This window comes from Lycium ferocissimum, unplaced genomic scaffold (assembly GCF_029784015.1).
Source record: "Lycium ferocissimum isolate CSIRO_LF1 unplaced genomic scaffold, AGI_CSIRO_Lferr_CH_V1 ctg105, whole genome shotgun sequence".
Classification (NCBI taxonomy): Eukaryota; Viridiplantae; Streptophyta; class Magnoliopsida; order Solanales; family Solanaceae; genus Lycium; species Lycium ferocissimum.
In genome coordinates, this window is record NW_026713343.1 from 222,745 (window position 1) to 248,188 (window position 25,444).

Consider the following 25,444-nt stretch of genomic DNA (forward strand, 5'->3'; position numbering starts at 1 on the left):
GACTATCTAGCTTTTGATCCGCTAACACCGATGTTATCTTAAGACCGATTTGTTGCCTAACATTTTCTCAATAATTCATGGCTGGTACAGCATAAACATTTTTTTTTTCTTTTTCCATTTTCTTGCATGAGTAATTTGATCAGGGGTGGATACAAAGTTTATTGTCCGGATTCGATAGAATTTAATACCTTTAGTCTAGACATTGTGTTTATGTTGAGAAATCTACTAATTAAATATACATATAATAAGCTGTTAATCTAATAGTATAAATGGGTTAGGGGTTCGATAGCGAGCGAAGGGACACCAAAAATCATGAATTTCAAATCTTGGATCCACCTTAGACTGATGAGTATACAACTACTAGGTTTTGGAGATCTATGATAATATATCTTCACATGAGAAAACAAATTTACCAACACAACACTAAAGAGATGGCAACAAAAAATTTGGAATTCAAAGATTTAGTATCTCATGTCTAATATAACAATCGATATATGCATTTATAAATCATAAAAATTCTGTCTTTGAATTGAGTCAATTAATGAATTCTAAGACAACCCCCTTTTTTTCTGCCTGCCTCTCTCTTTCTTTCTCACTATAAGAGAGAATTCCAAGAATCTTTTCTTGTCTAGTATTTATTTTTTGTGTGGCTATTGGGGGCTTTTTCATGATTTCACAATTGGAAATAATTAATTAATCTGTCTTTTTGAGAAATGACACTGGCTTAAAACCATGTTTCATAGCTGCTTCCCACACTAAGTCAATTCTGTTTACATCAATAGCCCCAACTTCATGATGTGTCCATCCTTCTAATGAATGCACCACCCCTCCAGCATGGCATGCATGGACTACCCCTCTCTCCATTGTATACTGTTAAAAATAAGAAGAGGAAAAACATTAAGCAAGAAAAGAACTAATGATATAGTTTCTTGAATGTGATATTAAATATTGAAATTAACTTCAATAGTCCCCCGCTCAAAAATATAACAGATGGATGTATAGTAATATATAACTAGTGTATAATTTATGTATATTGCTTAGCTGCTGTAGATATTTTTAGCCGAGTTGCTAAATGTGTAACTTTTTGTACTCCCTCTCTTTCAATTTGATTGGTACAGTTTGACTAAGATGCGAAGTTTAAGAAAAAATGAAGATGCTTAAAACTTGTGGCATATTAATTAAGTAAAACGTCTAGGAGAGACAAAAGAGTAGTTCAGACAAATAAGCTTACACTAAATGTGATTTTTAAAGAACGTGCGAAGATCTTGAAAGACAGATAAAATGGACCGGAAATAGTATTTAAGACATACCTCACAAGAAGAAACTCCTTGAACATCTTCAGGTAATCTCATAGCTGCAAGATCACCATAAGTACAATCTCTTCTAAATGCCAAAATTGGAGGAACCACAAATTGGTGAAAATGAGTTCCTGATGGCGCATAACTTTGCTCTCTTGGTGTAATCCATTTTCCAACTATCCATGTCTATAAAAATCACAGGCCAAATAAACAAAATTTTAATTTTAGAAAGAATTAAAAAGGACAACAGCAAGAACAATAATAATTGTGGCAATTTTTCCCACCTTATTCTAATTTTAATTGGATATGGCTTCATATACTGATAGGATAAAAAGAATTTTGGATTTTTATACAGATAGCTTGCCGAATTTACTGTTTACTTTTTCTGGCCAGTATATATTAATTATACACATATTATATAGTCAAATATTGATGCATAACCAACATTCTGTGCTAGAAGGAATTTCATATGCTTTTAATTAAGATTCTCTTTGGGTTTTTAGTAATAATTTGAGATTAATTTCTAATTTTTGTACATTAATGTTTGCAAATAAATGTGATATATACCTTGCAGTTTTTGGCAGCTTGATACTTTGTCACCTGGACTAGGTATTTCTGATATTCAACAGGAGCTTCCTTTTGTATCTTTTGAAATCTTTCAGTTGACGTAGTTAACATCTGCAATTTTGCATTAAAAGAAAGTTATAGATGAAAATTAGTAACTGCCAAATAAAAAAATTGGACAATTTACATTCTATATACAATAGTATAATTTTGTTGGAAATTATTGCTCTATCTTGAATCATACCACATTTTCCAAGATGAAATAATACTCCATAACTTATTATTATATGCTATACAAGCATAAATAGTCCTGAGATAAAAATTTAGTAGTGTCTTGTCCCTTATTGGTTATTATTCTTGTCCCTGAGATAGTACCGGAATCATAGATAAAATAATGAAAATGACTTAAACACCCATGCGAGATCCCTCAAATCCTTTTTCTACCTTCTAGATTGGAGGGTATTTTTGTAAGCAAATAACTTTTTCTTAGAAATTATGAAATGCATGTTATTTTTAATACAACAAACCAGGCAATCAATAAAAAATTATATCAAGATAATTAATCCCAGCAAAACATAACTTGTCTTCAAACAAAACGACCCTTAAGAAATGTATTTGATCCCATCTATGCGAGCAATATCAAGATGATGCAACATATAATCAATGTATAATTACTGTATATAATCGAGAAAGTATTGTGATACTTACAAGAACACGAACTTGTCTTCTACAAAGGTAAAGAGCAATAACTCTACCAAGTTTAGAAGTGGCTCCACTTAAGAACACCTCTGTTACGTCATCTGGAATTTCTTTAAGTATAACTGCTGCTGTTAATGTATTTCCATGAACAACTCTCACTTTAAGGTTAGGATGTTTGTCCACGAATAATGTCCCTCCTCCATTTAGTGCCTCATTCTGCATATACATAAAATAAATAAGAGTTCAAAGTTCTATGCGTTGTTCGTATAAAAAAAATATTTACAAAATATGACTATTTATAAGGAAATTACGAGTAATTTCTATGTTACACATTAATAGGCAACTTGATTTAAAAAGGGAACTTATTTTTCTACTATATTAGAAGCATGAGTTTGGAGGTGGTTTCGTCGTCCACCTCCAACTCATGTAAAAAAAAAATAAAAAAAAAAATCGTGGATCTCATATTAAAAAATCAATTAATATCAAAAAAAAAAAAAAAGTGAACCCCATATTAAAAAATCAAGCAATATAAAATTAAAAAAAACGTGGACCTCATATTAAAAAATCAAGCAATATCCATGTAATTCCCAAAATATCCCACATTAAGTCAATAATGGTGCATTCATTCGGTTTTGGATTTCTATACCACGCCGCATTTACGATTTTTGAATGATCGTCAAAAAAAGTGGCCCCCATTAAACTTTAATGTGACAGTCTCTTACTTATCTCTCCCTCCAATCTCCATAGCTTTTTTAGTACTCCTGTAGTACTAATATTCAATAGACAGAGAAAGTACAGGTAAGGATTACTTTTTCAAAAGTAGTTCTGAATATATTATTATTATCAAGCTTCATTTTTTAAAAGTTACTATTACAACTAATTACATTTTGTAGTTCCATGGGCGATATCTTACCTCACCAACTGTTATTCTATAATCAAATTAATTGAACATTGTTACAACTGATAAAATAAATTACTCGGATGTTTATTCCAGTACTGTTTAATATCCTAAAAAGAAACTAAGATGGGTATTACATTCTCAAAAGGCATTTTCCGATGTCTTAAGTTTCTAATTACATACGGAGCATCATAATAGCTAAAATAATTTATTAGTACATACTTATGATAGGTTAAGTTAAAAAAAAAGGATAGAAATCTTATACCGCATCTATGCCCATGTTATATGACACAATATACATAATCACCATATGTATAAAAAGTTTCACGTTTTAGCCTAGGGGAATGGTAGCTCAAATGACGTTTCCGTATTTAGAAGTAGTTAAAAATTCAATTAAGTTTTGAAATTCTGGTTCAAATTTAATTAACGCGTAGTTTAAAAAGTGTCTATTAGCCTTTTTCTTAAATAAAGTCATATAAACTAAAACAAAGAAATAACATCATGGCACAAATTATTGAACCCGTGCTCCCAAAATTTCTATCTTTACACACGTGACTTTCTAGAAATGTTGTAGAATATATCAATTCTCTTTATAATTGTACAAAAATAAAATTATAAATATATGTTGGGCCCGTGCTAGTGCGGGCTCTGGTATCTAGTATTACTATAAGAGGTTAAATTGTATGGAAAGTGTAAAAATCTTTATACAATCTGGTCACTTATAAAGTAGTTAAGAGTAATACTATGGTAATATGAATTGGTAACATAAAAACAAGAACTAATTAACTTGCTATGTATACAAGATTAAATTGCACCAATAATGCTATGAATGTATATAATTTAAATTTGTAAAACCAGTTGAAAAGCAAGGGAAAAACAAATCAAGAAATGGAATATGGCAGCGGTTGGGAAACTAATCTGGCACATAATGGAGAAGAAGGATATATTGTGGGTTAAATGGGTGCAAGGTGTGTATATGAACAACACTGACGACTTCATGAATCATGTTCCTCCTTCGGACTGCAGTTGGTATTGGAAAAGGCTAAACAAAATCAAGATGCAAATGCTCACCTGGTATGAAAATGCACGATATTCACTCACTACAAATAGGCAGTATTCAGTAACTAAGGGGTATATCCAGTTGATAGGAGAAGCACCAAGGTGGGACATTGTGGAACTAGTGTGGAATCGAGTTGCCATACCAAAACACAGATTCATTCTATGGCTAGCAGTGTTAGGTCGATTGCTTACTAGAATAAGGATGCAGGAGATTGGTCTGGGATGCAGGGGCGGAGCTAGCCCTTCGGGGGTGGGTTCGGCCGAACCCAATAGCTTTTGTCCGAATCATATATTTGTATTAAATTTTTTGTCAAATATGTACAAATTATTAATTAAAAACCCAGTAACTTTAAAGAATTAGAACCTCGAACCCACAAGCTTCGAATCCTGGCTCCGCCTCTGCTGGGATGTGAGGAGAACCTGTGTGCTATGTGTGTTGATGGGGCAATGGAGACAGCAAATCATCTATTCTCAGATTGTACATGGATAAGAGGAGTGTGGGATTCAATACAGGGGTGGATAGATGTTAAAGTTCACCAAAGAGGAATTAGGGAAGATATGCAGATCATCAAGTCTAAGCACTGGAATCGACTCAGGAAAGATATAGTAGCAGCTGTATATGGTGCTGTTATCTACTACACTTGGATGGCAAGAAATAGCACGATTTTCCAAGGGAAGAATGTGAGTAGGAATTTTGTAGTTCAACAGATACAAAGTGTGATTAACGAAAGGCTAAATATATTTAGAGATACAAAGAGAGGTAGGAAATGTAGTTCTCTTATACAAGTCCTTTGTAACTAGCTGCTAAACTAGAGGTCTATCAGTGGTTGACAACCTTCTTAAAAGGTAGTCAATGCTATAGATGCTCTGGTAGGTGTAATGTTCCTTTCGTTTGTTGGTATGGTAATATTCACAGTTTATTGCCAAAAAAAAAAAAATAAAAAAAAAAATCAAGAAATAATTGATACTAGTGAATTATCAAATATTTACAATTCAGATAAGGTTAAGAGAACCAAATCGTAATCGTGTTTGCCAAAAATGAGAAAGCTATTGAGATATGTTTTTTTTTTTTAATTTTTTTTTTTTTTTTTAAATTGCTGTTTGGTTTCTTGAGAATGGAAGCAGAAAAGAATAAAGAGAAAACAACTTTTTTGGTATAACCATTTGGTATTCAATTCAAGATTTCTGGTTAAGATTTAAGAGTAGAAGGATTTCACTCATTCGCCATTCCACCCCATTACTTGATAGTGAATAAAGAGGAAAAATAATCTTTTTTTAATTATGGTATACGAAAACGTTTTTTGTTTTAAATTTATAAATGCTAGTCTTTTAGACATTAGAGCAAGAAAGTGGACCCTATAGTACTTGAAGTTTAGGTTACTTTCATCATAAATGACTAATCAATGATTCAGCTATATATGTTCACAAATTTTATTGTAGCATTAATTAAAGGTTAAGATCACATGCAATGTCCATCACATGCGAACGTATTGACACACTTGCACGTTAAACTTGACTTTGCAGAAAAGCTACGTCATAGATCTTTTATAAGTCCTTTTTAAGATTTTCACCATGTAACAATGGCTTGATGCCTAGCCAAATTTTACAAGTAAATTAAGAAGTTAGTTGAGGTAAGATGGCTAGTGTTCTCGAATTCAAGCCTCGGAAATAGAGTTACATTTTGGTTGGAAGAGTGTTACTGTCTAAAGTGAGACTTTCGGTGCGAATTCGGATTAGTCGGGTCTCAAAACGTGAACTGGACACTGAATGGGAAACAAAAAAATTGAAAAAATATACCTCCTGATTTCAATTTCTTTAAACCTTAAAGTAGCTATATGACTTTTATTGATGAAGATACTTGAAACATGTTCATGTACAAATTAAGGGTGTAAAAATTTCTAATCGATGGGTTTTGTCTTATGATTTTGTTTGTTTGTCTGTGTGAGTTTGTTCACATTATCATCCTCAAACTCAAGTAAATAAGGAGAATGGGGTTGTGATATGTTAACAGCTAATGTAAACTTAGTTAATTTATGGTAGCTTTTCATAACAATATATAAAATAGATATTTTTATATGGGGGTAGGTGTGGGGGTGGGGGTAGGTAGTAAATACCTTGTTCAATGCAGCAAGACTGATAACTTTGACACCCAATTTATCGGCTCTGAGAATTGCCTGCTCTATTTGGTTATTAATACCTTCAGCTGCAAATGGCAAGAAATACTGCCACACAAAAATCCGACAAGAAAAATTAATAAATCATGAGAATAAACTACAAAACTCTAAAGAATTGTCGAAGAGATATAACTAAGTGAACAAAAGTATATTTTTCTATTTTATATGAGATGGTCATACAATTTAATCTAATATCTGATTTTTTTTTTTTAATGGCATCTGAATATACAACAGAGTCGGTCTAGTCGATACTTATTTGCATCGGTATTTATACCAACTCAAGCAATTATTTTTTAATATTTAAAAGTTAAAGTGAAAATGCATAGTAGCATTTAACAATAGTTAACTTATAAATACATATATGAACACTGACAGCCAAATATTGTAAAATTTAGTGGATTTGTTAATATATAGGGTTCACGTGAACTCATAGGTTACAAGCTAGATTCACCTCTATGTATGAAAACACTTGTCATGCATTCACTGATTTGATTTAAACATGAGGTATGAGCGGTAAGTTTTTATCAGAGAATTTTAGGTGAGTTAAAAGTATAATAAAAGGAACAATAGCGGGATAAAAGGATATATTAACAAACCTGGAAACCAAAGCGAGGAACCACCCAAGTTTGATGCAATCGGCCCCTCAAGTTATAAAAAGTGGCCAAAAAGACCTTAGAGTATGCCCACATAAAGAACATAGTCACAAAAGCAATGGGCAAGAAGGGAAGCAAGAAGAGCCTTGTGCAAAATGGAGTTGAAGCAAATGATCTGAATATAAATACTCCATGCATTGAAGAAGTCATGTCCACTACATGTGCCAAAAATACAAAATCCGGCACCCTCCCATTTTTACCTGCAAAATTTTAATATATAGTAGTAACTTTAGATAAGAATTTGAACAATATTCGAGTTGAAGTCGAAAAAACAAAAAAAAATTGTTAGAACTTGAAGTCGAAAAAACAAAAAAAGTTGTTTGAAGTTGAAGTCGAAGTTTGTTGAGATAGTCAATATGTGTTTGGATATAAATTTCCGACGAGAAATATTGTTCCGAATGGAAGTCGAAAGAATTTTGTTTAAATTGTCAAGATGTGTCTGCATATAACTTTCTGATAGACGTCTTCTGTGGAAGGAAGTCGAAAATATTTGACATCTCATTCAATTTTAGGATTACACTGGGTATGTTGTTGTAATTTGAACAATATTTGAGTTGAAGTCGAAAAAACACAAAATTGTTCAAAATTAAAGTCAAAATAAGCTTGTCGAAATTGACAAGATGTATCTCGATATAAATTTCCGATGGACGACTCCGTTGGAAATCAGTCAAAAATTTGAGATTTCCGATACACAAATTTTTTATGGAAATATGGAATTTTTAGTAGTGATATGACAAGTCACTTGAAAAAAAGTCTGTTAAAAGTGAATGTTTGTAAGTGTGAATCTATAATTCTATTGTAAATGTTTCGATATTTCACTTGAACTAAATGTAGTGAAGTTTAATATTCACAAATACTGATGGTCAAAAAATTATTTGCAATAATAGGAGAAGGATTTAGTGATGCCTAAACTTCATTATTTAGTGTTTTCTTCCCCCATTTAATACTATAACATTATATTTTTCAATACAAATAAGCTTCTTACTAATATAATTTAGAGACGAATTTAAGATTTTCAGTTAATATAAATGTTGTACTATTGCAATAATATATGGTGATAAAAATTTGGTTGAAGAATACCTGTCATGTACTTATTAATTTGATGCAACTGTATGTACATATAAATTTTTGCTTGTCCTTTCATCCGCAACTTATTTATGACAATGAATATGAATTTAGTACCAGCTGATAAATTTAAAATTATTCAACTAGCTTTTTCTCTGTTAAATAATAGTTGTCCCGCTCACATAAAAAAGTACAGCTCCACATGGCAAAACATTTAATGGTGTCCGAAGTTGGCCCTGTTATAGTTAACTTTTACTTTCATATGTGAAGCATAGTTAGAACAGCGTTAGTTTCTAAGAATACAAATAACCTGTTTCTTATTATGTAAGACACTTTCTATAATCTAAATTAGTTAAAGATTGAGTACTTTTGCACCTTAATTATGTTCTCTAGAAAAGTCAACATCTTTCTACTACTAATATCATAAAAAATTTCGCTACTAATCATATTTAATCGTAGATTATCAAAAAATCATATGGACCATTTAATGACGAATTCTATAGCTAATTCACGTATTTGTTTTTGTAGTGATATATACTTTAACATCCAAAAGTCAACATCTTTCTACTACTAATATCATAAAAAAATTCGCTACTAATCATATTTAATCGTCGATTATCAAAAAATCATATGGACTATTTAATGACGAATTCTATAGCTAATTCACGTATTTCTTTTTGTAGTGATATATACTTTAACATCCACTATAACTCCGGCATTAAAAAAAAATGTGTACACTATCAGACTACCTAAAAATAACAATACGTAATCATTCATAAATAGTGAAATTAGTTATCTAAAAACTAATGCATATTCTCCGCTATAACATGTTAAACTACATTGACAATATACAAATTCTTATGTCGTCGGTATATATAAGTTAAATTCAATATCATTAATTAATATATGTTAGGATATGCATTTTGAGTTGTAAGTACTCCTTATCCTTAATAAAAAGTTTCGAGTTCGAACTCCGGGTATGAAGTCGACTTTGTTAGGGTGATCTTTTACCCCCATAATGTGAGACTTTCAAGCACGAGTCCGAATTTAATCGAATTCTAATACAGATACTGATAACATCGTGTGAGAAACATAAAAATATATATGTAGTTACCTGATTCAACACTTATTTTTGTGTGCATCTCCCATGATTTAGGGTTAAGTGTGTTCCCTAACACATCAAAAAGTGGCATAAAGAGGCAATAATTGGTCCCCTTCTCTGTGTGGTGTAGGCTGTGATACCTGTAAATATTATAGCCAAAAAAAAAAGAGAAAGGAAGTAACAAATGAGTTATCACAAAAAACATAATTAAGGAAATAAATGAGCAAAAAAAAGCTACTTCCTTTTTTTTTCGTACTCCCTCCTTTTCATTTTCATTTATGTGAACCTATTTGACTCGGCACGAAGTTTAAGAAAAAAAAGACTTTTGAACTTGTGGTGTACAATGAGGCAAATATATTTTGTATGGTTATAAATCATTGCATAACCGTAAATTGTTTTCAAATATGGAAAGAGGTCGTTCTTTTTGGCACAGACTAAAAAAAATATAGGTTCACATAATTTGAAACGGAGAGAGTATAAAAAATATAATTTTGTACAATGGCATTAAATTTCATTGTTGTCCATGTACCAACTTTTTAATGAAGAGTGTATTTAATGCTTTGTCAATATGCCAAAAATTGTTGTTGAAAACTTTTAAAGCATTCTCGAAGAGGTGGCATTTCATTTATGATACAGCATCACATCTGTATTCTTTGGATTGTTGAACGTCTCTTAACAAAAATATTTACCAGCCTTAATGATAAAGAATATAGTATGTCAAATATTTCTTATCTCTCTCTTAAATATTTTCACTAATTAGAGCAGTAAAGGTAGTGAGTTTATAAAAGATATATCACATCTTCCAATCCGCAGTTAGTATCATTTATATGTTTTTGGCACAACCTTTAAGAAAATCACATAATAAAATTAGATAAGAGGCTTATTTGACTAAATTATCATTTATCTCTCAAAATGAAAAATAGAAAGAAATATTTAAAGACTTTTTGAAAATTTGAAAAAAGAAATTCTCGTTTTTAAAAAAAAAAAAAAATCACTTATTTTAACACAATCTGAAAGAGTAATAGATATTTCTTGCTTTTTCTTGATGTCAAATACTTTGAAATAAATTCAGCTTTTAAAAATTAATTAATATTTGAGATGGGAGTAATGATTTTTGTGGTCAAAGCAAGAAAGTTACATGTATATACTCCACCACTTTCAGAAACTTTCTACACAAATTACTGAAAATTAAAGTAATTAGTCTCGTGATCTCCGCAAACAATAATTAAAAGTCTTTTTTGGGGGGCACATAAACAATAATAAAAGCCTTATTGGTACAACAGGTTGCAATAGTTTATGTACAAATTATACATAAAAAAATTTGTCACTTACGTTGGGGTGTAGATCATATACTTGAGAAAAGGAATTGCTTGAAAGAGTTGATGAGGAATAATTTCAAAATTGCAATATCCCAAAGATCTTAGACAATCAAATATCAACACATAACCATAAATCATAGTTAATGATCCATATCCCATTAGACAAGATCCAAGAATTGGAATTCCAATTATTGCACCTAATATTATGTGCTCCAAAGGTGTAGCATGACCAGCTGAAATTTCCACAAAGCACACGGAAAAAATTGTTAGAAAATGATAAAAAAAAAAAAAAAAAAAATACATTTAACTTATATACACGGCGAGTGAAAAACATGTTTGAGCTATCAAATATAATTTAACTTCTTGTTGTAGGTAGGGTGGGAGCTAGACAAACGCAAGGGGTTTAATTGATGAATGCCCTTAGTCGAAATATTATATTATGTAAATAAGGCAAATATGATTCTTTTTGCTTATATTTAAATAATTGAATTCCCTTAAACATAGAGAAGAAAAATATAATACAATGGCAAATAGGAGGTTCAAGAATTGCTTTAGGTCATCGATTCAAATCCCCAGTGTGACCTTATTGTATTTTTTGAATTCTGTTTGAATTTCTGGCTCCAATACTGATTGCAATTAGTTGTCTACCTTGTTTTTCATGTTGCTAATTCTATTTAATATGGACAATTACTTGTACTAACTTTTTAGGCGACTTGATAGTTTAAAATTTTGGTTAAACTATTAGTTTAATGTGTTTTGTTTGACCATCAAATCATCTAAAAGGTTATTACAAGCATCAACTTGTAATAAGTGAAATCAGTAATCTGAAAAAGACAGGTGATAACCTATGACGACATGTTTAAATCATACCGATAGTGTGAAAATCCTCTAAACTATTTAATAAGTAAAGAGATTAAATTACCTGTAACGGGTTGGGGAACAGGTGAAGAATGATGAAGTGAATGATAATTGTTGAATAAATAGCTTCCATGAAAGCGTTTATGCAAGAAATAATAAAGGGGTTCTGAAATTGCTATGTGGAGAACTAAAATAGCCAAGAATCCTCTCAAATCCCATAAAGGAAGATTGACTATGTCTTGAAGCATGTAGAAACCTAATGAACCCATGATAGCTTGGAGCAATATGAAATTATCCCTGAAAAAACAACAAAATTGTTGGTCATGTAAAAATTGCACGAATTAACAAGTAAAATGATAATCACCATATATGTCCTTCAGGAATTTAGGCCCCCAATCTATCGCTAATAAGGGTGTATGACAGAATTTCTTCAGAATTACAAAGCCAAATAAAATTTAAGTTCAAGATTACAAAAGGGTTGCAACCCGGTGTCAGGGGTGGAGCTAGAGAAAGAGCTACGGATTAGGCAGAACCTAGCAGCTTTTGTCAAAACTCTGTATTTTTGTTTAAAAATTCACTTAATTAATATGAAAAAATAATTTATTCAGAACCCAATAAGTTGCCTTTTTTAGAATTCCGAACCCATAAATTCATAATTTTAGCTCCGTCTCTGCCCAATATATGGAGTCATGGAGAATTTGTAATCACGTAGGGTTCGAGGAAGGACCGCACCTCTGTTGTAATTAACATGAGCAGCATACGTTGACACAAAGCGTCAGTTTCTGATTTCATAAAATTCAAGATTGCAAATGAATTAAAAGAGAGATTTGATATAATTACCAGTCCCATTCATTGTCAACTTGCTTGAAATCAACACCTTCCTTCATTATTATTCGATTTCGAGTTAAGAACAACATGTTGCTGAAAGAATTCCAGCCACTATACATGGTGCATCTAAGAATACATATTATGAGAATATGTAGACACCATGTTTCCTTGATGTTGTCTTCTTGAGATCTTGAGTATAACCATTTTGCAACAAATGGTCCATAAAGTAAATACTGTTCCAAAAATCACAAGAAAAAGAAACAAAGTAAGTAACAATTATTGTAGTAACAGCGCAGAATAGCCACTTTTTAGTCATGTAATCGGAAAATAGCCGTCGTTCTGGAGTTTTAATTTCTACAAGTGACACTCCATAACAGTATCCTGAAGTTTCAACTTTCAACATCTACAAACGAAACTTCAAGACGATTGCTATTTTTTAACTACAGGGGTTGAAATGTGGCTACCGACGGCTTTCAGACGAAAGTACATCCAAAAACAACCGTGTTTCTAGTAGTGAAAGAATCAGAAGAAGGATAAAAAATAAAAAATTTGGAAATTAAGTACCTTGAAAGATCCCAAGTTATCCCATGGCCAAGTTGACAATGGAGCTTCCATGTTAAACAAGAAAAGTAGTCAAAATTCTTCTTCCTCTTAAGAGAAAAATATGTGGAAGAATCAGAGCAAATCCCTATTTATAAAAAGAACCTGAGGCAAAAAGGGAAAGATTTTGTTTCTTTAATATAAAGATAAGATATGATCTCTATGTAGGGAGTTCGTTTAGTATCTCAAGAAAGTAAAATAAGTGAACTATGTTGATATATATGGGCTATTCTCACATATATATAGATTAAAGTAGAAATATGTAATCTTGTAAAAAAGAAAAGAAAACGAATAAATATTTTGAAAAAAAATTCTACAACTACTTAGGGAAAATAATATTTGTCCCTATCAGTCTTTATCTTGCAACAGAGAAAGCGACTTTGAAAAAACCGAACAACTGTAAAATTCAACACGCCAACATGTTCCACTGAATTAGGAGTGTAGCAGCACAGCTGTAGAGACAGTAGAGGTTGTGAGAATTTAATGTGGAAATAGATACTAGTATATGTTGAATTATTGTATATTGTGTATTGTATAATGTATAATGTATATTGTATATTGTGTGGTCATTAGAAGTGGGAATTGTAGAATCCGTTTTAAAAGCCGGGCTAATTCGGATGGACGTTGTCTGAGGCCAATTAAAAAGGAAAGTGTAGGTCTTAAGTTTTTTCATAACGATATTGTTCGGATCATTTTGTGCACATAGTTATTCTACCTCCCACTAATATAGGTGTCTAAACTAATTTTTGCGCAAGTACTATTCCATCGGATCAGGTACCTACTACCTTCATTACTAGTCCATTACAAGATATCCGAACCACATTGTGCATCACAACTATTCCAATGGAGCAACTTGCACATCACGACTATCCCACTGGACCAAATATATACCTACTGGCTATTACTTCTCATCAGTAGTTCAGTACATGTGTCCACACCAGCTTGCACATCCCATCTATTCTATCGAATCAACTTGCACGTCACGACTACCTCCCAGCAATAGTATTGTACAGATGTCCGGACCAGGTTGTGCATCACATACGACGATTCCACCGGACCAGTTTATGCATCATCACTATTCCACCGGAGCAGATATCTGTTACCTCCTACCAGTACTCCACCATAGGTGTCCGGACTGGTGTTCGCACCTTGACTATTTCATCGAGTATCTACTATCTCCCACAGATACCAAATTACACTGTCTACCAAAATTTAGGTACATATTAATAAAAGTCACCTGAATACTATTTTATTTCTACAAGAATTTGAACTATTGTTTCTGGATTTGCACACACTTTTTTAACTACTTGACTACACCTTTGAATATTTGTGGGTCTTAATTAGACGGTAGCTGCAATAACATATCAAGTTGTTCTGCCCTAGTTTTTATTGTTGTTTCAATCAGTTCAAACTTTGCTGCTCCATGTTGCTTATTGTTGGACCCTATTTAATTTCATTCATCAATGCACACATAAAAATCACAGGGTTAGCAGTCATGGTCGAAGTTAGATATTCAGTCACGGCTTCGGGATCTAGTACTTTAGTTCAAATTCTGCTTTTGTTAATATATTCATTGGAAATATATAAATTATATATTTAGAACCTAATAATTTTCTTTTTAAATTCTATAATTCCGAACTCATAAATTTCAAATCCTGATTCTGCTTTATTAGCGGCTCGTGGGAATTACTATATATGGATGGACTAGGAGCCCGTTTGGATTGGCTTTATAAGTTGCCTATAAGCTGTTTTCAGCTTTTTTGAGTGTTTGACTGGCCAGTTTAAAGTCATTATGTGCTTAAAAAAATAAGCCTAAAAAATTAATTGGATCCGTTTGACTTAACTTAACTAAAGCAGCTTATAAGCTAAAAACAGCTTATAAGCTGCTTTTTTTAAGCCCATCCAAACAGGCTCTAGTAGTACTATGTTCACAAGTTGGGGTAGGGAAGAGCTATAACGAAAACTGTGAGGCATGCGTTGAATATTTGACTAATTTTATGTACGGGGTAAAAAGTAGGGAAAATGAGCTAAAAGGGATGTTTGAGAGTGGAATGAAGAATAGGGGATTTCTATTTCTTTTTCCTTTTCTTTTGAAGAGATGGAGTTGAATTAAAATATTTGTAAACTTAGGGTAAGCTTTTTAATTTACACAAAAACCTCTAAGTTTTTTTAATTTACACAAAAACTTCTAAGTTTTTTTAATTTACACAAAAACTCCTAAATTTTTTTAATTTACACAAAAACCCAAAAATAAAAGAATTTTTTACCAACAAAAAAAAAAAAAACTGTACGTTTTTCTCTTAAAAAATACGCAAGCAACTATTGGTTGCTTAAACAACTCCTTGTTGCTTATACAATAACCTTGTATCTCATTAAAACTAGGTAAACAACTAGTAGTTGTTTAAATAAATAAGGTTGGGCTGGGCTGGTCGGGTCGGGTCGGGTCGAGTAAAAAATTTTGAAGGGCTGGGCTGGTAAAAAAATTAAAAGATCAAAAACTTTTAACAAAACCCAAAAAGTTGCTTACAATAAACAACAAAAAGTTGTTTCGACAACTCCTAGTTGCTTACAACAGAACCCCAATTCTTGTGAAAACTTAGCAAACAATCGATTGTTGCTTAAGCAAATAGTAGTTGTTTATGTTAAACAACACGAAGTTGTTTATGAAACTATTGGTTGTTTACATTAGAACTTTTTGTTGTTATAATTTTGAAGGGCTGGGCTGGTAAAAAATTAAAGATCAAAAACTTTTAACGAAACTCAAAAAGTTGCTTACAATAAACAACAAAAAGTTATTTCGACAACTCCTAGTTGCTTACAACAGAACCCCAATTCTTGTGAAAACTTAGCAAACAATCGATTGTTGCTTAAGCAAATAGTAGTTGTTTATGTTATACAACACGAAGTTGTTTATGTTATACAACACGAAGTTGTTTATGAAACTGTTGGTTGTTTACATTAGAACTTATCGAACGGGTCATTGGATGTTCAATTGTTATCAAGTGAATACGTTGATGTTCAAATATTCATATAATCAAACAACATTGATTCCATTATCACTAGATTAGTAAGTTATTGTTAAACTATTGATCGAGTCAATCAATTTTGCGATCAATTGTGATATTATTAATAAGTTGGGTTTAATCACTCATTGGACGACTCGTTTGATATTTAATTGTTATCAAGTGAATACGTTGACGTTCAAATATTCATATAATCAAACAACATTGATTCCATTATCACTAGATCAATAAGTTATTGTTAAACTATTAGTAGAGTCAATCAATTTTGCGGTCAATTGTGATATTATTAATAAGTTGGGTTTAACCACTCATTGGACGAATCGTTTGACATTTAATTGTTATCAAGTGAATACGTTGATGTTCAAATATTCATATAATCAAACAACATTCATTCCATTATCACTAGATCAGTAAGTTATTGTTAAACTATTAGTAGAGTCAATCAATTTTGCGGTCAATTGTGATATTATTAATAAGTTGGGTTTAACCACTCATTGGATGACTCGTTTGACATTTAATTGTTATCAAGTGAATACGTTGATGTTCAAATATTCATATAATCAAACAACATTCATTCCATTATCACTAGATCAGTAAGTTATTGTTAAACTATTAGTAGAGTCAATCAATTTTGCGATCAATTATGATATTATTAATAAGTTGGGTTTAATAACTCATTGAACGACTCGTTTGATATTTAATTGTTATCAAGTCAATAAGTTGATATTCTAATATTCATATAATCAAACAACATTGATTCCATTATCATTGGATCAGTAAATTTTTGTTTAAACTATTAGTATAGTCAATTAATTGATGATAAAATTAATAAGTTGGATTTAATCACTCATCAAATGACTAGTTTTTACAAGAAACAAGGTTTTTATATTAGTTAATTTTCATTTGTGATCAATCAATTAATTTCCAATTGAGTTCATGTATAAGCAATAATGAGTTGCTTAAACAACTTCGTGTTGTTTATTATAAGCAACCTTTATTTATTTAAACAATTACTAGTTGTTTACCTAGATTTAATGAGATACAAGGTTATTGTATAAGCAACAAGGAGTTGTTTAAGCAACCAATAGTTGCTTGCGTATTTTTTAAGAGAAAAACGTACGCTTTTTTTTTTTTTTTTTTTTTTTGTTGGTAAAAAGTGCTTTTATTTTTGGGTTTTTGTGTAAAATAAAAAAACTTAGAAGTTTTTGTGTAAATTAAAAAAACTTAAGGGTTTTTATGTAAATTAAAAAAACTTAGGGGTTTTTGTGTAAATTAAAAAAACTTAGGGGGATAGAGTCCCTTTTACCTAATTTTTAGAACTTGAGTCCTAAATTCTTAAATAAGTAACTCAAAAGTCTCTTTTAATAAAATGCCCCTAAAAAGTATTTATATAATAATGTTATTTATTAGGTAATTATAGATAAATTTATCATTAAGCATTAATTAGTAATTTAACAAACATAGTAACTAACTTTCTATCACATTTTAAAATTGGTGGATTAGTGTATATAACAAAATAGTGATTCATGCAAAGCTGGCTTCTGCCTGTACATTTTAAGTAAGAGAGGGACAAGGCAAATAATTGCATGAAAATCAAATGGGTAATTTCATCAGGTCAAGATGGCTTAATTATTTAAATTTATGAATGCAGATAGAGGGAACTTCTTGTTTTATCAACTTCAACCTATAGAAAACAACAGTTTTCTTATTGATAAGGGAGTTTTTCAGATATATAATATTTATTTTATTTAACTAACTTTTTGGCTCTTAATACTCCGTCTCAATTTATGTGGCAGCTTTCGGATTTCGAAATTCAAACTAGAGTTTCTTTGATCATAACTTTTTTATATGTCTTTTAAATATTTTGAATTGTCAATTATTGTGACTTATAAAACTTTTTACCTGATTTTCAACTATGTAAATTTTATTTCAAAAAATATAAAGATTCCATGACAGATTAGTAAGAAGGTTTGACTCTCAAAATCCGAACTATACCATATAAATTGGGATTTAGGATAAGTAGTATCCTTTGAAATTTGTCTCTCTCTCTCTCTCTCTCTCTCTCTCTCTCTCTCTCTATATATATATATATATATATATATAACGTTAGGGAACATTTGCAACTCCTTAACCATTGCACTAAACCTTTAGCTTGTGTCAAGGGATGTCAACAATAGTATACATACCTATAAAATTAAAATTTCACCTATTTATACAATGTAATTTTCCGGCGAAGGGGTGTCACTTGACACCCCTCGGGCAAGGGTAGCTCCGCCCCTTATATAGGATTTTTAGAGAATTTTCAAGGAATTTTAGGGATCGAGAAGGTACAAACAATAACATACCAGTGAAATCTCACAAAGTGGGGTTGGGGAGGGTATAAAGTGTACGCAGGCAGACCTTACTCCTATCTTGGGAGGTACAGAGGGTGTTTCCGATAGACCCTCGGCACAAAAACCAGCAATTCAAAACAGTATAAAAGGCATGACAAACTACTATAGCTATGGATTTGAAAGGAACTATGAATTTGATAAGGAATTCTAGATAGAAGATGTTCCAAAGACAAAATTAATAAGTAGAACTCACTGGTGGAGATACCAAAGTCATGACAAAAGGGTTCACTCGAAGTAAAAAGGGTACTGGCCAGCCACTAATTAGATTGGGGTTCTGAAAAATAGTCACTGTTTGAAAAGAAGCTATTTTTTCGTGCAAAAATATCACGACAGTTTCATGAATTTCGAATTTAAGCAAGTGCGTACAAAATTCAGGAGTCATGATAATGTCATAGATTTCTAACTTAGAAGAAGTGAAACTCCTTGAGAGTACATACTAAATATATCATAAAAGCCTTTTACAAAATACACTTTTATTGTTCTCTACGCAATTTATATCTCTTTCTTCTTCCACATGACCCTGCATATTTGTCGTCCATATATATATATATATATATATATATATATATATATATATATATATATATATATATATTTTCTCTATCATATAACATATTTCTATATGATATAACATATAGAAATATCATATAACATCTCTATCATATAACATATTTCTATTAATAATCCAACTGATTTAGACTACGACAAGCAATATTAATTGAGACAGCATATATTATTATTATGTACAGTTTTTAGTGTGTATATATATATATTCTCTATCATATAACATATTTCTATATGATATAACATATAGAAATATCATATAACATCTCTATCATATAACATATTTCTATTAATAATCCAACTGATTTAGAATACGACAAGCAATATTAATTGAGACAGCATATATTATTATTATGTACAGTTTTTAGTTAGAAGTCAAAAGACTCAAAACTTAGCTTGTGACAAGGCTTCCTAATGAAATTAATTCGTTTGATTAGTAGTTAGCTAGCTATTTTTTTAATTATGGATGCAACTGTTTCTTCCTTCCTGTGTAAACACGAAGATATTATCAATAATGAGATTGGGACTGATTTTCCTTAATTTTTAATCCAACTATTTCATTCTCCCTTAGTTGTTACTGGTTCGGACGAATAGACTATCAAGTAACTATTTCCATATAGAGACATAATCAAGATTGAATCTTATTATTTTTGGGTATATACTACTAGAAAACAAGGAATTAGTGACGGACAAAATTCCGTAGCTAAACAACAAAAATTCCATGCTAATCCCATTTAGCTACAGATTAGTAATGGTTATAAAAAAATCCAATTAGCTAAGAGCTATTCAGCGACGGATTAGCTGGGGATTACCGATAAACTTCGTAGCTAATCCCTTGTTTTCTTGTATTATTCGAGGAACAGCCTCAAGTGCTAGTAACTGGGTTCTGAATTTAATTTTTTTACCTATTTAATAATTTTTTTAATATAGAAATACAATTTAAACTAAGGTTAGTGGGTTATGCCGAACCCACATTTTATATATTACCTACCCCCCACACCCCCACCCTAATTGCTTAGACTTTGTATTTGTTATTTAATTGCGAACTCAATAACTAAAACGAAGTATGAGTTTATTGTCGACTTCGACCCAAAGCTTTAAATCCTGTCTCCGCCTTTACCTGTAAGGTATCATCATCACAACTGTAATTGTACGTCTCGTTCCAAATAATTTGAAGCCGACTATATGAATTCTTACTCACTTCTTACTCACTAATTAATATTTCTCCATTTAAATTTATTTCTGGCCAAGATGTCACCTTCCATCTCAGCCAAATAGATCAGTTTGAAGGCAAATTAAAGTAATAGCCTCCTCTATAGCAACCAATGCTAATTCCATTCAAGAGTTTGTATGTAGTTGCAATAACTAAAGTCAGGCTATAAAACTGCATCATAATTTGCTAACTATTGTCTTGTTATATGGTCTTAGGTCAATTTTCACCTCACGGTTAAGTTAAGTATCGATCCAAGATAATTATTTTATCATGGTATCACAACCAAATCTATTCATAATTTTAGTTTACCTAATGTTAGGATCACATGTTATATTATTCACGGTATTTCACGCACCTAATGTCACACAATTGATGCCGAAATAGGTTATTACTTGTCTCCTTATATGGTATTAGTCAATTAAGCTAGCTTTTGGGGTTATACTCGAGATTTATTTTCTTATCGATAATCCTACTTTTCTGTTATGTTTTGGAGAATGAATTCGTGTGACCAAAATCTTTATTATGGGAGCCGACCAAGAGCATGAAACCAAACTTCAAAGCTATCTTTTTCTCTTTTTATTTACAAGAAGATTGCATACCTGCCCCAGATTGAAATTTAATTTACGTATAATACTTGTGTTTCAAAAACTTTCATGTGACACAGTACAATTGCTTCCTCTAGCCACTAGCATCCAATGCTTATGCCATTCAAGTTTTTGGATAGTCCAATAGTACAGTCAAATCTCTCGTTAACAAGATCACTTGTCTGAATATTTTTTTACTGTTATAGCAAATTATAGTTACAGAGATAAACATAACATGCAAACATATAAAAGAAAAAGCCGTTGTAATAATAAGATGTTGTTACAGAAGATGATTGTTATGAAGAGGTTTGACTGTATTAACTAATTTCAATTCATGCCCAGGAGAATGAATATGCGTACCAACTTCTTACAATGAGGAGACTTTTAATTTATGAGTGGATTCTTTAATTAATCTCGCACCGAAATAAACTTTTTAACTTAAAACCTCTACATACAAGATTACAAGTCTATTAGGGGAGGCCAACCAAGTGCAAGGAACGATATTCACAAAGGATCATTAATGGTGGGTAGGCGATATATGTGCAACCTATCACTAGGCGAAGAATAAGTGATATGTTCAATGTAATGTGATAATCTTTTCTTAATCTTTCCTAAACAAAATATAATTTCTCTATCTTTAAAAATAATCTAACTTTGAATACCAATCTGAATTAAAGACAAACTTTTACATAAAGATGCAAAAAAGAATTCTCAATCTTAATGAAAGTACAGGGATAGGGTTGAGGGGAAATATAAAAATATATTTAGGAATGTTTGACATATTACAAAAACCTTGACCATCCAACTATCTTCGAATTCTAATTACTCCCTCTGTTTAATTAGTTGTGACATTATATCTTTATCCGTGTTTTTTGTAAAATAACTTAAGATCAATTATTGTTTGAGGGGCAATTAAGATCAATTATTGTTTGAGCCGGTAAAAATTATATATTAAAAAAAAAATCAAGTACCGAAAGATAATTAGAACTTGGCATAGTTTAAGAAGAATTTGAATAAAATGCGTCACGTTTAGGGAATCTTTAGATATTCTACCTTATAAATATTATTCAAATTCATGTTAAAACAAACTACACGTCGCCAGATAAATTGAAACGTAAAGAATATTTTATTTTATTCTTACAAAATGCTAGTATAAATATAGTTCAACTGTCCTAAACCTACTTTTGTGGTGACGCACCTACTACTATGGTCTACTTTGGGACCGTCCTCTTAATAAAGCATGCTAGGGGGAAAGTATACACACCATGATATTTGGCCAGAGATAGTTGGCAGGGCTAAGCTGCATTTATTGCAAACTTTGAGGGGTCTATATTTCAAGAAGCAACAGAAAGTTTGGGCCCTCACCAAAGTCTCAATTTGATAATGGGTCATTTGCGTTCTTTTCCCATATTTCGTGCTGATCTTTATTTTTTGTCCTTTAATGTAAATAATTTTTTTGCGGGATATAAATTTATATTTTCACATCATAATATCTCACGTGTTAATGTCATTCCCCTGCCTTTAAAGAACTTATATCTCGCTAGGTTCAAATTTTGTTTTGAAGGGCAAATATTAAAGACCAAACCATTTGAACGGAAACCGAGCAATTTCTTCTTTGATATTATAGGCCCGGTTAGTTCATGAGTATGGGCAATTCGAAGTAATGCTCTTATTTTGGGGTGGTCTTTAATTTTTTCCCATCAAAATGAAAGTATTTAACTTTTGCCCTTCACCTATAACCTCAAGGTTCCAGGTTCGAAACCCTGCTCAGGCGAAAATTAAAAAAAAAAAAAAAATCTAGGCAAAGGTTGCCTACAAACTCTGCCGCATCGGGAATAGTTTGCCTCCAAAACTCTCCCTTAAGGTAGAGTTTGCAGGCCAATTATGCCTAATGGGCAGAGTTTGCCTGCAAACTATGTGTTAAGGTAGAGTTTTGCAGGCAAACTATGCCTTAGCAAACTTTACCTTCAGGTAGAATTTTGGGCAAAACTCTGTCTTAAGGCAGAATTTTTCCTTCAGGCAAAATTCTACCTTGCAAATCCAAAACTCTGCAGTGCGAAATTCTTTTTTTTTTTTTTTTTAACTGAGTTGGGGTACGAACCCTGAACCTCGGGGTATTAGGCGACGTATAAAAATTAAAGACCACCAATTTGAGGGGCAAAAACTAAAGACCACCCCAAAAGAAGGGCAATCCGCGCAAAAAAATGCATAAATACGATATTTGTAAATACTGGACCTTTTTTTTTTTGGTTAATAATTTTTCATTATTTGTAAATGGTGAAATTAGTTTAGCCGCTTATTTAAATTTTAGCCATAATTTGATATGTAATTGAGAAACAACTACTTTTTACAGGGAAATAAAATTTGTACAAAATATCTACAGCTAAAGTACAAAACAACTTCAACGCCGGGTGCTAGAGTTCAAAGTTCTCACAAGCAGGGGCGGAGCCAGGATTCCGACGCAGGGTGTTCATATTTTAGGACAGGGGATGTGTGAGCGATAGTTTGCACACCCTTAGCCGCTAGGCTATTCTTCGTTTCTATGTCAAGGTTGTTCATTACTAGTATATATCCACAAAGTTCTATATTTAACATAGGCATTCGACAATTTTTTCCGACGAAGGGTGTTCATATATGAACACCCTTCAATGGGTGTGGCTCCGCCACTGCTCACAAGTGAAGTGATAATACAGTGTGTTCGGATTCAAAATATTCTTTAAGTTTCAAATGAGCAATTTAAATTTCAGAAAATTTTCATCTAATTTTGAGTGGTAGTTCAAAGATCCAGCATTTCTCTTTGGAGTTTGAAGAGATTAATTTTTGAGAAGAAATGTAAGTGAAATATGTTGATCAATTAAAATATATAAAATTGGAATCAAATATCTCCATTCGTACTGTACCAAAAAGTCTAGCAAAATATCTAAGTTCGTACTCCACATTTATTAGAGCCTGTTTGGATTAGCCGGAAAAAAAATGACTTTTAAGCATAAATGCTTAAAGTATTTTTAAGTACTGAAAGTTGTTTTATAAATAAGCAGTTACGTATTTGGATAAAAGTGTTTAAATGATTTTTAGAAGTAAGGGTAGTATTGGAATTAATAAAAAATATAAGGGATAAAACGTAAAGTTGTTGGTCAAACCAAAATGGCTTTTAAACAAAAAAAAAAAAAAAAAAATTGGGTTGAGCAACTTCTTGGTTTTGGCTTATTTTAAGCACTTTTTACTTAATTTAAGTTATTTTTTATTTTTGCCAAACACTCAAATAAGTTAAAAATGACTTATAAACTATTTGATCAACTTACAAACCAATCCAAACGGGCTCTTAGTCACCTTGACTCTTTACCTTGTTGTTTTCTTAATAACTATTACAATTACCAATAAAATTGTGGTGGAATGATAGGTACTCTTTCATTCTTTCTTAATAAGAGGTTCCCTAGCATTATGTTGGATATAAAATTAATTGAAGACATGAACCAACTCTTGAAAGTTACGTACTCTAAGTCTTCACAAATTTACATATGGCAGCCGTGTTTCATGTGGCTAGCAGTACTATCAAGCAAATTCTGTTTGAAATTCAATTTTCAGAATCCTAACAAGATGATACTAACGATTATGAGTGATTATCCCTACCGGGTACCATGGTTATTAAAAAAAAAAAAAAAAAAAAAAAAGGGTCTCTTTTTAAAGATGGGATAGAGAAGGAGACACGCATACTAATTTAGGGACCGCACACTTTTAAAGATTGTGATCTGTAGTGACTTTTCAGACTTTTTAGGTACCTTTTTATATATGCGAGAGGTACTTGCACTTGGAGATGTACTTAGGTCCATATAATTTAATACTGCATAAGATTGTAGAGACAGATTTAATTGGTCACTTTTCAATCCTGTTTTATACGATTTTTTTTTTTTAATGAAATTCGATTCTTGGATAATAGAAAAAATAAACATAACACTTCATATAAGCACAAGTCACACTAATAGTACTATATAATAGCTGCTGCTACTGTATGCGTAGACACATGCATGTATAAGTAAAGAAATGGACTTAGAAGAAAGGAGCCCTAGAGATGCATGTTATATCTATCCTCTTGCCTTCTAGTACTGTCTGAGGCGGCTTTAGTATTTGAACTTTATCAGAGCGAGTTCAAAATTCTATAGCTCATATAATTTAATGAGTTTGAAATTTATTTGTGTTAATTTAATGGAATTTTAAACGTGTTAATTTAACGGAATTTTAAACGCATATGTAATTGCAAGCTAGATCAGTTAATGAATTCAGATGAACCCGTTATAAGTTATACATTAAACCCACCCCTGCTAATCTTCATACATGGTTGGATTGTGTGTGTAGTATAAATATACATATTAATTTTTGGTGGTTAGGCAAGTTCTACAAAGTGGTGGTTAGACCAACTATGTTGTATGGGGCGGAGTGTTGGCCAGTCAAGAAATCTCATGTTCAGAAGATGAAAGTGGCGGAAATGAGAATCTTTGCGATGGATGTGTGGGCACACTAGGAGCGATAGGATTAGGAATGAAGTCATCCGA

The 25,444-nt window shown here is 31.6% G+C and overlaps 1 protein-coding gene across 1 annotated transcript; it reads right to left on the reverse strand.

Moving 5' to 3' along the window:
- Nucleotides 1–430: 430 nt before the first annotated feature.
- LOC132041520 (very-long-chain aldehyde decarbonylase CER3-like) lies at nucleotides 431–13,326 on the reverse strand. Its single transcript, XM_059432234.1, has 11 exons — nucleotides 13,082–13,326; nucleotides 12,530–12,750; nucleotides 11,754–11,986; nucleotides 10,845–11,064; nucleotides 9,525–9,652; nucleotides 7,289–7,545; nucleotides 6,633–6,740; nucleotides 2,571–2,777; nucleotides 1,866–1,976; nucleotides 1,311–1,484; nucleotides 431–870 (listed from the first exon to the last, which is right to left on the reverse strand). The coding sequence occupies exons 1-11, from the start codon at nucleotides 13,130–13,132 to the stop codon at nucleotides 694–696; spliced, it is 1,887 nt and encodes a 628-aa protein (XP_059288217.1). The 5' UTR covers nucleotides 13,133–13,326; the 3' UTR covers nucleotides 431–693.
- Between the last annotated feature and the right edge of the window lie 12,118 nt (nucleotides 13,327–25,444).

Coding starts and splice junctions, on each gene's coding strand:
- LOC132041520 (XM_059432234.1), bottom strand. CDS start 13,132: ATGGAAGCTCCATTGTCAACTTGGCCATGGGATAACTTGGGATCTTTC. Junction 11,065..11,753: donor TGTTCCCCAACCCGTTACAG/GTAATTTAATCT, acceptor TGGAAATTTCAG/CTGGTCATGCTACACCTTTG. Junction 871..1,310: donor AAGGAGTTTCTTCTTGTGAG/GTATGTCTTAAA, acceptor TATTTTTAACAG/TATACAATGGAGAGAGGGGT.